The 13,275-nt window shown below is 44.9% G+C and overlaps 1 protein-coding gene and 1 pseudogene across 1 annotated transcript; both read left to right on the top strand.

Moving 5' to 3' along the window:
• The first annotated feature begins 177 nt into the window (after positions 1 to 177).
• On the top strand, positions 178 to 8,030 carry LOC136501613 (uncharacterized; annotated as a pseudogene).
• Positions 8,031 to 8,884: 854 nt separating this feature from the next.
• LOC136500989 (wall-associated receptor kinase 2-like) lies at positions 8,885 to 11,574 on the top strand. Its single transcript, XM_066496479.1, has 2 exons — positions 8,885 to 9,934; positions 10,049 to 11,574. The coding sequence occupies exons 1-2, from the start codon at positions 9,358 to 9,360 to the stop codon at positions 11,431 to 11,433; spliced, it is 1,962 nt and encodes a 653-aa protein (XP_066352576.1). The 5' UTR covers positions 8,885 to 9,357; the 3' UTR covers positions 11,434 to 11,574.
• Positions 11,575 to 13,275: the final 1,701 nt, after the last annotated feature.

Consider the following 13,275-nt stretch of genomic DNA (forward strand, 5'->3'; position numbering starts at 1 on the left):
TGTGTACGCCCACTGTAACATATGCAATATCCTAATCTATTTTTATAACATCTATACGAAATACTTACAACGTATCTCTGAAATATTTAAAACACTCGAAACATGAGCTAGGAATATTTATTTGTTGCTCGGGAGAATAGAGGTTCGTTTGCGTGTGTTCGCTAGCTGTGCGTGGGGTGAGCTCCATTGCGAGCTGTGGGTCGGCCAGTTCCATCCCGGACGTCACGAGGTATGCGCGGGCGAGTTCCGCCCCGGCCATGGTGAACTGGACACGCGGAGCGCGAGATGTGCGGGGCGGGCTCCGCCTGGGCTGCACGTGGGCGAGCTCCACCCCCGGCCGTGACGAGCTGGGCATGCGGAGCACGATATGTGCGCGCCTCCACCCGGCCGTCGCGAGCTGCACAGGTGGAGCGCGAGCTGTGCGCGATTCGAGCTCCGTTGTGGCGATTATTTTTCCTCGAAGCTGCCATGACTAGAGAGCTGGACGAACAGACAGGAGGAGGGTCATTTGGGGTAGCGTCGCGGCCCTCGAGCCCAAGTATAAATACTTATATCAGGTACGCATAAATCTTGGAATCAGCATATTGTTCCGTAAAATTTAAGTACTTAACATGCCAGATTTTTAAATTAGGATAAGATGCTCTGTTGCCATGCCATTCAGTTCCTTCCAGCAAACAACTTGTTAAATCAAAACCAAAGGTTAAGATATATACGAGCTGTGCATCTTTGCAACCGCACATTATCCTTGTTGATGACATCCTAATCCTACTGAGCACACCCACCTCACCACCACAGTCCACGAGCACAAATTGAAATGCTGGAATGTTAGTCGCGAGGACCCCCGCCTGCGTCGTCGCCGGCGGCCAGCGGGGGCGATGCGTCGGGGGCAGCGAAAGGAGGCGCGGTCGCGCGCCGTGCCGCCAGTTCACGCAGGCGCTCGAGAGCCTCTGGAGTCGCAGCAGTCCCCGGATCCCTCCTCCTGCCCCTCCCGCTGCCGAGGCCAAACCCTCGCGGCAGCCGCCACTACTGGAGAACGCTGCCTTCGAAGAGTACTATAAGGTGTGGTGCTCATTTCGATTTCAGATAGCTTCTTTCCTATCTATCGCATTGGCACAATTTGAAGTGAATCAAGCTGCAGTGTCTGGGGTGACAGCTTGTTTGTTGAGATTGGAACGATTTGTTGCTGCAGTAATGATAAATGTGTTCATATATGAACAATATTTCTGTATCATAGGTCTGAGGTTTAACTGATTACCACTATGTACTCTTGTGCTAGGTGAGTTTAGTCTTCATATTTAGAGTTACGTAGAAAATGGCATGGTTTCAGGATCCTGCTCTTCTGGATGTGTGTCAGTGTGTGTGATCGCACCTGCATATTTGTTTGGGCAGGTTCAGCAAATTGTCCGCAAGGAGGAGTGGGATGCCTTCATGAATGTTCTGCGGAAACCGTTGCCAGTGACCTTTCGGATCAATGCCTGGTAATGCTGGTTACTCTGAAGTGAAATCGTGAATTGCCACTGAGGTCTTCATTTAGTTATCCAATTCTTTGGCTTGAGTAACTCCACATGGACCACTGTCATCAACGGTTCATTTTCTCTTGGACGTGATGCCCATCTCTCCTTCTCGTTCTGCACCCAAAGCCTTTGGTTATCAAAGGCTGGCTGCTCCATGACTTGGATATCTGGTTAATCTGCCATTCAAGTAGTCATGTGCAAGGGTTGTATTAGATAGTTTATTTGCAATCTGCGCTTTATGGTAGTCCATTAAGGAACCTGTACTTCAGAATTGCCTTAGGAATGCGTGTAAACCATCCAATTAATTGTCACTTATTATAAGACTCATGTAGTTTCAGGGTAGCTTCAAGTGTGCCATTTAGCAAACCTTTCATTGTAGTTACTGCAAAAGTTTATTCCATTAAGCAATATCATGCTATTCTCACAAAGGCTAAATTTACTTTTGCGTATTTGATACATGAATACAATAATTCATCTTTTACTAGTGCTTACCATGTAAGCTGAAGGTTTACATTTCTACTTTCCTTTTCAGTTGCCAGTTTTATAAATATATCTGCTCAAAGTTGGAAAATGAATTTAGGCGATCTTTGGAGAGTGAGGTAGCCTTTTCTCTGTCGTCTATGAATTTCTCCTTACTCAATCCTTGACATTTTCTAATTTACAATTAAAAAACTCACTGCAAAGGTCAGTAATGAGCATGGAGAAGATGCTATAACTGCCTTGCCTTGGTATCCATGCAATCTTGCATGGCATCTGAATTTCTCTCGGAAGGAATTGAGGAAAAATCAGGCACTCGAAAGGTAATTAATTGCAGCATGATGTTTATGTCTTGCCATGACCTGAATCTTGCTTGGTTTATGTAGTGTAAATACGGGACACTCTTGCCTTTGCACTAGTGATTATATGGTAGGGATTTGGGGTGGGGTGGAGATGTCTGAGATGGTCTTGAAGTGGGCTTCAAACTGAGTTGTATTGGGTCAGAAGAATCAGGATATCCAATAAACATCAGATACTGGTACTGCAGATTGGTAGAGCATCAGGTTAACCTAGGGAATATTTGTTCCACAATTATGTTATTAAAATTTATCTAATTTCAGGAACATTGGCTTATGTAGAATTGGTTTTTATGAGCAATCAGTTTTCCCAAAAGCTTAAATTGTTATGGGGAAGTTGGCTATATATTTCTTTCACTTTCAAACTATTATTATTCTGAACAATTAATTTATGTTTCTACCTTGATGTGCTATCGATTAATCTATGAGTATTCTATTGATCCACTCTTCTTTTCCAGTTTTCATGAGTTTCTAAAGCATGAGAGTGAGGTTGGTAACATAACTAGGCAAGAGGCTGTTAGCATGGTGGGCATCCTGTAACAATTTGTTGATAAATATTGTCATATCTGTTAACTTGTATTTTAGTTGTTTTTTCGATTCTGTTAGATGAAGTCTTGTTTCATTAACTGAAATTTATTTCTACAGGTTCCGCCACTGTTTCTGAATGTACAACCAGATCACCATATTCTTGATAGTATGTCCCTGTTTAATTCCTCTCTGTTATCTTAAATATCCTGTGCTTCTCATACAAACCGACTGTGTCAATGGGTATTCTTTCATTTTGATTGGATGACAAAATACTCCAATAGTATAGCCTCACATGTATCTGCGTATCTTGTGCAGTGTGTGCTGCTCCGGGATCTAAAACTTTTCAGTTACTTGAGATGATTCACCAATCAAAAGAACCAGGGCTACTTCCAGGAGCATTGGTATGTTTCTCCCTCAGTTTCATGTGGCACTAAAACTATTGCTCTTATAACTCTTGATGATTTTTGGAGTCATATTAGTTGTTAGTATTTAGTTTTGTTACATGTAGTTAGTAGAACTAGTTGTGTTATAATTTCCAAAGACTTATGAGAAATGAATAGTTTAGTTATATTGGTATGGCCCAGGACCAACTTGACCTAGTAAGCAGCTCAGTCAGGCCTGCTGTATTGTTATGGGGTCAATGCTAACTTGTGTACTGTAGGCTGTGGCACCGGCATGGTAAGAACTAAGAAGGATCTAGAGCCTAGATGACTAGGAGGTCTATCTCCTGTACTACCTCTGTCCCTAAGTCATAGGCCCCTATATATAGAGGCCCAATGTACCCTTGCAACTTAAGGAGAAGTAGATCAAAGGCTTAGCCCCTGTCTTGGGCATCGGCCTACTGGTCACTGTTCCTACCCTCTCACTTCTCCCCAAATCCCCCTCCCTAATTTGGGGTAATCTAAGTACTAACATATATATTCTCCCTTCTTGTGAGACTGATTAGGTGGTAGCCAATGATCTCAATGTGCGAAGATGTGACCTCCTTATCCATAATACAAAGAGAATGTGCACCGCCAACCTAATAGTAACAAACCATGAAGCAGAAAACTTCCCCTATTGTTCTCTTGCAAAGGATTCTTTAGAATCATATAAAGATCCCTGCAAACTACAAAGGTTAGAATTCGACCGCATACTTTGTGATGTTCCCTGTAGTGGTGATGGGACTATTCGCAAGGGTCATGACATGTGGAGAAAGTGGTAATAACTGAATCTTTGTTTTGTCTGCTGCTTTATGCTTCCCTGTATGTATCCTCAGGTCGCAATCTGTTATTGTTGTTCAGGAACTCAGGCATGGGTAACCAACTTCATCTTCTGCAAGTAAATATTGCAATGCGTGGTATGGATCTGTTAATATTGATTTGACACTTTGTTGGGGGTGATTCTTCTTTCTAATTGAGTAATCATAGTATACCATGAGTTTTTAAACATACCTACCTGGGAATTTCGTCGGAGTTCTACTGCATAATATATCACAGTTTGAGAGCAAAATATATCATTTGAAGCTTTAAGGTTAACAGTATGTAATATCACAGTTTTATTTTATTTCTTAAGGTATTGCATTACTTAAAGTGGGTGGAAGGATGGTCAATTCGACTTGTTCAATGAATCCTGTTGAAAATGAAGCTGTCACAGCTGAGGTATCTACTGTAGTTTCTTACCTTTAGCTGTTGAACATAAAGCTGTTAATTTCTTGCGACTTCTAGCCTAGATATGAGCAAAATCTCTGCGCGTTGAAGGCCTTCTGGAGTAGTTTAGTCACATAGTTTTGGGTGCTTTATTGGCTGGCCATTTAATAAGGCAATTAAGGTAGCTTATAGAATCCAAAATGATGTCTGGACAAATTCAATTTGTATGCCTTACAGGCTCATGCCACTGGATTTATGAGGCCGCTTAAGCACAAGCCTCAATCTGAACCGTCTCATCGGAACTCCGAAGATCTGTAGAGGAAATTCCAAAAAATTCATGTTATTTGGGTTGGTGTAGTTTTTTAAGCTTAAGTCCTTAACTATGAGTGATTACCTTTCCTTTAGGCTGCTGCATACAAATACCATTTGCTATTCATTTTTACAATCTGTTCACAATATGTGTGCTGTAACATGAATTAGCTTTGCAAGTTGTTCATGTATCTCATAATCATATAGCTCCTTCGAAGAAGTGGAAACTCTATTGAACTCCTTGATGTTTCTAGCGAGCTACCTGAATTGGTCCGGCGTCCTGGGCTTAGCACTTGGAAGGTTTGTGTGCTTATATCTATATCAAGGTTGATCCCTTGGTTACTTTCTTTTTTATGTGTTGCATCTAATAAGATCGCTCATTCTTAATTACAATTTTTACCCTGGTTTGTATGTGTCTCTGGAAGGGCAGGCCTGGTGTAGTGGTGAGAGCTGTCTCACTGAGTCACCAGGTCACGGGTTCGAAGCAGCCTCTCCGCAGATTTTGCGGGGGGAAGGCTTGCCTCGTTTTTTCCCTTCCTCAGACCCCACTCATGTGGGAGCCTCCGGCACTGGGTCTGCCCCTTTGTATGTGTCTCTGGATTCACGATTATGACACACAACATACTATACCAATGGCTTTACTTTCGTTATGATATTTTAGTTTACTAATAATCTTTTACATGGAGAAAATAAATTGAGCATGTCAGCACAGGTCTCTTTTTTTTTTTACTCTCTCGAAGTATAGATACTTATCACTTTTGACCACTTTATTTATCTTGTTCGTGATTGCTGAAATGTTTTCCCAAAATGCCCCTATATATTCTGTCTATACCATCTACTTTGGTTCCTCTTTTTTATACGGGTACTAGGAGCATTTTGGTCCAATTGACATCACAATTATTTTAATTGGTTTATGTGTATTGGCTGAATTTGACAATTATTTGTAAGCAGAGGATCTATAGTTGTCTCTTTTTTTTTTGTAGAATTATGATTGTTTTTAGACCGAAGTTGACTTGGATAGAGGCAATAAAAGGAGACTTGAAAGGATGGAATATACCCAAAGACTTAGCCTTAGATAGGAGTGCTTGGAAGACAGCTATTCATGTGCCTGAACCTTGATTGCTTCTGTTGGGTTTCAACTCTAGCCTACCCCAACTTGTTTGGGACTTAAAGGCTTTGTTGTTGTTGTTGTTGTTGTTGTTGTTGTTGTATGATTGTTTTTAGAATAAACCCTTTTTCCATCTCAGTGTTTTAGTCGAACAGTCAGTCCCTACTTGACAATGTACAATACATAATCAGGGTGGCAAAAATCTTATCCTTCTATTCTGGTTATCCTAGCGGTTCCTTTTCTGACTCTTGCAGGTACAAGACCGAGAATCTTGGTTTCAGAGTCACGGTGAAGTTCCACACAATAGGAAGAATGTAGTATTGCCAAGCATGTTTCCTGCAAGTAATAGCACTGATGAAAGCCATACTGTGTGTGGTGATGTTGAAGTGAACATAGATAATATGAACAGCTTCTCAAGAAATATCAACATTGAAGAAACGGAAAAAGTTAATCATGATATGGATGGAGTTTCTATCAGTTCCAATAAAATTTTGGATTGCACTTCAAACATTGAGTTCAAAATTTCCACTGCATCGGTGCATGAGGATTGTTCCTCATGACCAAAACAGTGGGGCATTTTTCATCGCAGTTCTTCATAAACTGTCTCCCTTGAATGGTAATCTCCGCTTTCTTTTTGATGATTCCACTCAATACCTTTCAAGAAGGTTTGCATTTAATCTTATATGCCTACATGCATAAATAGTACTACCACTGTATGCTTGAATGCTCCGTGTTCTTTCAGGCAGTCATATAAAGGGCACAAAAATTCAGCACACACTTGGAACAGACAGGATTATGCAGTTTCAGAAAGAACCTGAGCCAGAAACAAGACCCTATGAAACTATTTTGACACTCCAACAGCACAACGTTTCTGAAGTTGATACTGAAATGCTGGGTAGGCGACAGAATTTAAGAACAGACAGCCAAACTTCAAAGGATAAGAACTCAACCGAGGTTGAAATGGGTTTCAGTGATGTAGAAAGCACTCAAGCAGAGTCAGGAGATAGAATGGAGTTGCAAAAGCAAAGCAGGTGGAAAGGGGTTGATCCTGTCTTATTTTTGAATGATGAAGCGGTGATAAAGAGTATAATATCCTTCTTTGGCATCAAGGAATCATTCCCACTCGAAGGTCATCTGGTGACTAGAAGTACTGATAACGCAAGGAGAATATATTACATATCAAAATCAGTTAAAGAGATTTTGGAGTTGAATGCAGAAGTTGGTGGGCAGCTCAAGATGGCTTCACTTGGTGTTAAAATGTTTGTAAGTATAAAGTGCTCTAAACACACGGTGTTCCTTACAGATTCATGATTTCTTAGGAACATTGAACAGTGGAAGAACATACATATTTTACTCAAACTTTGAGTTACTCTGTTCTCTTTCAGGAAAGGCATAGATCAAAGGATGCCTGTCCATGTGCATATAGGTTGTCTTATGAGGGATTATCGCTACTGCTTCCATACATCAGTAAGAGGATACTATATGCATCCCCACCTGACTTCCACCGCCTTTTACAGTACCGAAGCATAAACTTCGCTCATTTTCTCGATACCAGATTTGGGGAGCAAGCTGCATCCTTGATGCCTGGTTGCTGTGTTGTAGTGTTACTCGAAGGTAACATTATGCCCTATCTGAAGGTAAAAGAAACAATGACTTCATAATCTAACTTTCTCTAGTATTTCAGGGCATAAGCATGTAGATTCCATTTCTAAGGATCCCTCCACAATTGCCATTGTTTGCTGGAGAGGGAAGGGGACTATGAACGTTATGGTTTCTCCCTCGGATAGGAAGGATCTTCTTGAAAGGATGGCGTATCGCTTTGGCCTTAAAGCCTGTGTAGAGGAAGATGAGAGATCTTGTCACAAGGTTAATTGATTATGATAACAACGTGGAGACTCAAGACTGGCAAAGTGACAATCAAGAACCTCTAGCTTTCACGCCATGTGTAGGCCGTGTAAAATAGGCTGACGTAGCACTGCAGCATGCTGTTGGCGGATGCTGACGTCCCGCTGATTTTGTTTCTCAAGTTCTGTGCTATTCTTGCGTGTAAACAAGTCATTTCGGATACAGAAGGAAAAACTACTACAATATATACTTTTGAAATGTAACTTGGTCCGTTGAACTTGTGATTATGTCTTAATCTACTCAGATATACTTACCTAATCACAAATCACAAAAGGGGTCATTTCAGGTGGAGTTTTAAATGCACGAGCAGTTGTTGGGAAACTGAAAAAAACATATGGCATATCAACATAGACGAGCAGTATGCTTCCGCCGTTGAAAATGCTAGTGTGAACCCCCAACGCACGCAGCCGTCAATTTTCAACAAGGCACGATGTTCTTGTGTTGGTTTCCGCCTCTCTCTGATCACCTTTCACACGGAAATGGAAATGGAAATGGAAATGGAAACGCTTGTTCGTCAGCCTACTTCTCCGGCCCCTGACATCACACTGAACGGGACTTGCAGCAAGTTTCATGGAAAGAGAACGTGTACGTCAGATTGAGCGGCCCTGAATACACATTTCCCTCCAAAGTAGTAGCACCAGGGTTTTGTCGTCTTTGGTGTGACGAGATCAACACGTCGCTACATCGTCAGATCTCAGATGCCTTATGCGCAAAAAAAGAAAGAAAAGAAGCTCTCAGATGCCTGCAAAATCTGTGAAGAGCTATCTGATGATATTCTGAACAAGATTTGATTTTGTCGATCGTTTTTTACGACGGATCCCTGAAAACACAGTGTTCTTTGACCATGGAGCACCCATCCTTTTCGAAACCCTGAAATATCTTTCTTGGACCAATCTTTGTCTTGGTGTCAATTCCAATCACATATGGCATCGCGTGTGCCAAGCAAACACTACTCCTAGGATGCCAAGGTCGCGCACTTTTCAAAACAAGTGATGTCTAGTTTTCAGCCACATGTACCCCTAACTTACTTGGGAATCAATTCAAAACAGAACAATGGTGTCCAAATCAAGTCCTAACAAAAACAATGGTCAGAAATTATATCATCGGTGTTTGATCTGAACAACACTTTCTCAAAGCACAGCATGCAGGATCGGAGGCAGCAGCAGCAGCAGATGCTTGTCGCCACACCCACACTGATCGCCGTCGTGCTGGTCGTCTCGGCATGGCCGCCATCGATATCGGCGGCGGCCGCGCCACCACCAACACCAACACCATACGGCGGGAACGCCTCCTGCCAGCGGCGGTGCGGCGACCTGGAGATCCCGTACCCGTTCGGCATCGGGCGCGGCTGCTACCACTACACGGGCGAGGGCGACATCACCTTCTAACTCACCTGCAGGCGCACCGCCGGCGGCGGCTACCAGGCCTTCAGCGGCGAGTCCATCGAGGTCATCGACATCAACGTGCGCCTCGCCCAGGCGCGCGTCCGCAACGACATCCAGGCCTGGTGCTACAACCGCACGTCGCGGTCCATGGTGGGCGACACGAGCCGCTGGGGCCCGGACCTCTCCGACTCTCAGTTCCGGGTCTCCGACGAGGGCAGCCGCTTCGTCGTCGTGGGCTGCAACTCTCTGGCGTACGTGCAGTCCGTCAACACCGGCACCGTCTACATGACGGGATGCATGGCGACGTGCCCGGACGCCGGGACGCTGGTGAACGGCTCCTGTGCCGGCATGGGCTGCTGCCAGGCGGCCATCCCCCGTGGTATCAACACCTACGCGGTGGAGTTCGACGACCGTTTCAACACCTCCGCCGTCATGGGCTTCAGCCCCTGCACCTACGCCGTGCTCATGGAGGCCGCCGCGTTCGACTTCCGGATCACCTACGTCACCACCGGGGACTTCATGACGTCCACCGGCGGCAAGGTGCCGGTGCTGCTGGACTGGGTAGTCGGTAGGGAGACGTGCCGGGAGGCGAAGCGGAACGCCACGGCGTACATGTGTGTCAGCGACGACAGCGAGTGCGTCGACTCCAGGAACGGCGGCGGTTACCTCTGCAACTGCTCCACAGGTTACCAAGGAAACCCCTACATCCCTGCCGGCTGCCAAGGTCTGTACTCTGTCCTGTTCGGCATGCCAATAAAAAAAGATAAACTTTTGCTAGTTTTGACACGCAGACACACCAAAAGAAAAATACAAACTTTGATCTGATCTGCTGCTGCAGACATTAACGAGTGCGAGGAGGATCCTAACAAGTACCCTTGCTCTGTTCCTGGAACCTGCACCAACACTCCTGGAAGCTTCATCTGTTCTTGCCCCGACAAGACGACAGGCAACGCTTACAATGGCACATGCGAGGCAAAGAAATCTCAGCTCGGAGTGCGCGTCGCAGTTGGCGTTAGCGCAGGCTTGGTCATGCTAGTGGTCACCATGTCCTGCGCCTACATGATCCGCCAGAAGCGGAGCCTCGCCGCCGTGAAGCAGAGGTACTTCAAGCAGCACGGCGGCCTCCTGCTGTTCGAGGAGATGAAGTCGAAGCAAGGCCTGTCTTTCACGCTGTTCACCGAAGAGGAGCTGGAGGAGGCGACCGGCGGTTTCGACGAGCGCAACGTGCTGGGCAAGGGAGGCAGCGGCACCGTCTACAAGGGGTCTCTCAGGGACGGCAGGGCCGTTGCAATCAAGAAGTGCAAGCTGGTGAGCGAGAGGCAGGAGAAGGAGTTCGGGAAGGAGATGCTCATCCTGTCCCAGGTCAACCACCGGAACGTCGTCAGGCTCCACGGCTGCTGCCTCGAGGTGGAGGTCCCCATTCTCGTCTACGAGTTCGTCCCCAACGGCACGCTCTACCACCTCATCCATGGCGACCGCCGCCACGGCGGCTCACGCGTCTCCTTCGCGACGCGCCTCAAGATCGCGCACGAGGCCGCCGAGGCGCTCGCCTACCTCCACTCCTGGGCCTCGCCGCCGATCATCCACGGCGACGTCAAGTCGCCCAACATACTCATCGACGAGAGCTACGCCGCCAAGGTGTCCGACTTCGGGGCCTCGACGCTGGCGCCCACGGACGAGGCGCAGTTCGTCACGTTCGTGCAGGGCACCTACGGCTACCTGGACCCGGAGTACATGCAGACCTCCAAGCTGACGAGCAAGAGCGACGTGTACAGCTTCGGCGTCGTGCTCCTGGAGCTGCTCACGTGCAGGAAGGCCATGAACCTCCAGGCGCTCGACGACGAGGAGATCAACCTCTCGGCTCAATTCCTCCACGCCATGGGTGAGAAGAGGCTCGATGAGATACTGGACGAACAGATAAAAGGCGAGCAGAGCATGGAGCTGATCGAGCAGGTGGCGGAGCTGGCGAAGCAGTGCCTGGAGATGGCGAGCGAGAAGAGGCCCTCCATGCGGGAGGTTGCGGAAGAGCTCGACAGGGTTAGGAAGCTGTCGCAGCATCCCTGGGGGAGCCAAGAAGAGACTTGTGATGAGGAGGAGCTCAAGGCCTTGCTTGTCGGATCACCAGGGACAGGGACGTCCTCTGAAATAGAACTTAGTATTGGTACTAATGCGTATGTTAGCATGACAGATTCAGCCTATTTAGGGATTCGATCTCCACGATGAGTATCTTTTTAGTTTCCTTAGAATCACTTGTTTTGTTTGTTCAATCTCCACGATAGCATCAATTATCCCCGGCCCCTAGAATCATTTATTTTCTTTGTTCACTGCTTCACTTAGTAATGGGTAATACTAAAAAGCTACTGGTAGTCTTTCTTTCTCCATCAATGAAAAAAAGATAATAATTTTCTTTATTCTGTTTTACTGATAGTGAAAATCCCATTATAATACCCTCTTTGTTCCAAATTATATTTCAGTTTGATTTCTTTTTTGTAATTCAATCTTTCTCAAATATTGACTGAATTTTGCAGCAAGATGTACTTGTATTATTTTCAAATACCCAAAATCAACATAGAAAAAGTTATACTATAAGTTTGAACAAATGACTTAGAATAATCTCCAAAGATCACTTGTTTGTGATTTGAGCCCCCGCCCTCCCCTAAAAAAAAACGCAATCCACGCCTCACGAGAAGTCATACAATTTTAATTCTGACCACTTCTATAAGAAAAAGTATTAATATTTTTTTACATCAAACAAGTATCATTGGATTGGTTATGAAGTATATTTTCATGGTAAATCTATTTGGAGATATAAATATTGATACCTTTTTCTATATATGAAATAGATTAGTAAACTACAATAGCATTATTTTGGGGGACGGAGGGAGCATTTTCTGCTTGTATAGAATTCTATGCAAACTCACACAAAAACGTGCCACTGATTAAGCATCGCCGGCTGTCCCAAGTGTCACCGGGCTTTCCTCTTTCTTGGGCTTCACTGGGCCTCATTCGGCTTCATGGAGACTTTTGGTTTAGAACATGTGGGATATGCACGTGTAGATGGAGTTGGACGAAACTGTTAAACCAATGTCAACCGTAACAGCGGCGTACCGAAAAACCGTGGGCTCTCTTGTACGTAGATCGTAGAATGCGCAGCTCGTGTGGGCTGTGTTTGTTTGTTGCATCTCCTTGGCACTTGGTGGGCTAGCTTTTGCACGCAACCACAGTTGGCCAGTCTCAGTGTAGCTAGCTTTTCGGCCTTTTCTGCTAACAAAAGAGAGTGAGTGAGAGGCGTGATGAGCGGTGGGATCGAAAGGGAACCTGGGAACGGCACCGTTCGAGATTTATGCTGTGGTTAAAAAAACCCGATGCTAGCTAAGCTAGCTTAGGTTAATAGGGGCGTTCAGCCAAAACAAAATCCGGCATTGAGCACGTAATACTGACAACAGAGTGAACTGACACCGTTGTCTGAACGAACATCTTCGTTGCAATTGCAAGCTACTAGAAAGTTACTACTTTCTATCTAGAGTCTAAAGACGTTACGGTCCACTGCTAAGCTGGCCGCGCCGTAGTTTAATGGTGGGTTTTGAGCGCAGTCAAAATCATATCACATCGCTTTGTGTTCTTTAATTTCCTGCCTCGTGTCGACGTCGTATTTTCTTCCTTAATTAGTCCAGCGCATGCGCTACGGCACACTAGCTTTTCTGCAAACCAAGCATCACATCATATCACACCAGCTATGTTATCACATTCACTTTTGAACCTTCCGACACTGTATAATATAATATATAATAATAAATCGATCCGGCAGCTATATATGCGCTAGTCTCTTGCATTGGGGGCTTAGGCTTAGCTAAGACTTGCTTTGACTTCGTCCATGGACTTCCACGGTTCCACCGCACGTGCAGTGGGGATAAAAGTTGAAACAAAACTAATGACAAGACCTCGTTTTTCAAGTTTTTTTTCCATGTAATTTTAGGATAAATAGGAAACGAAATATAATCACACAGTTAACAAAATGATAACAAAAATATAGAAGCAAATCAATTTTGTCATTTTGTGACATTC

The sequence above is a fragment of the Miscanthus floridulus genome, chromosome 13 (assembly GCF_019320115.1).
Source record: "Miscanthus floridulus cultivar M001 chromosome 13, ASM1932011v1, whole genome shotgun sequence".
Classification (NCBI taxonomy): domain Eukaryota; kingdom Viridiplantae; phylum Streptophyta; class Magnoliopsida; order Poales; family Poaceae; genus Miscanthus; species Miscanthus floridulus.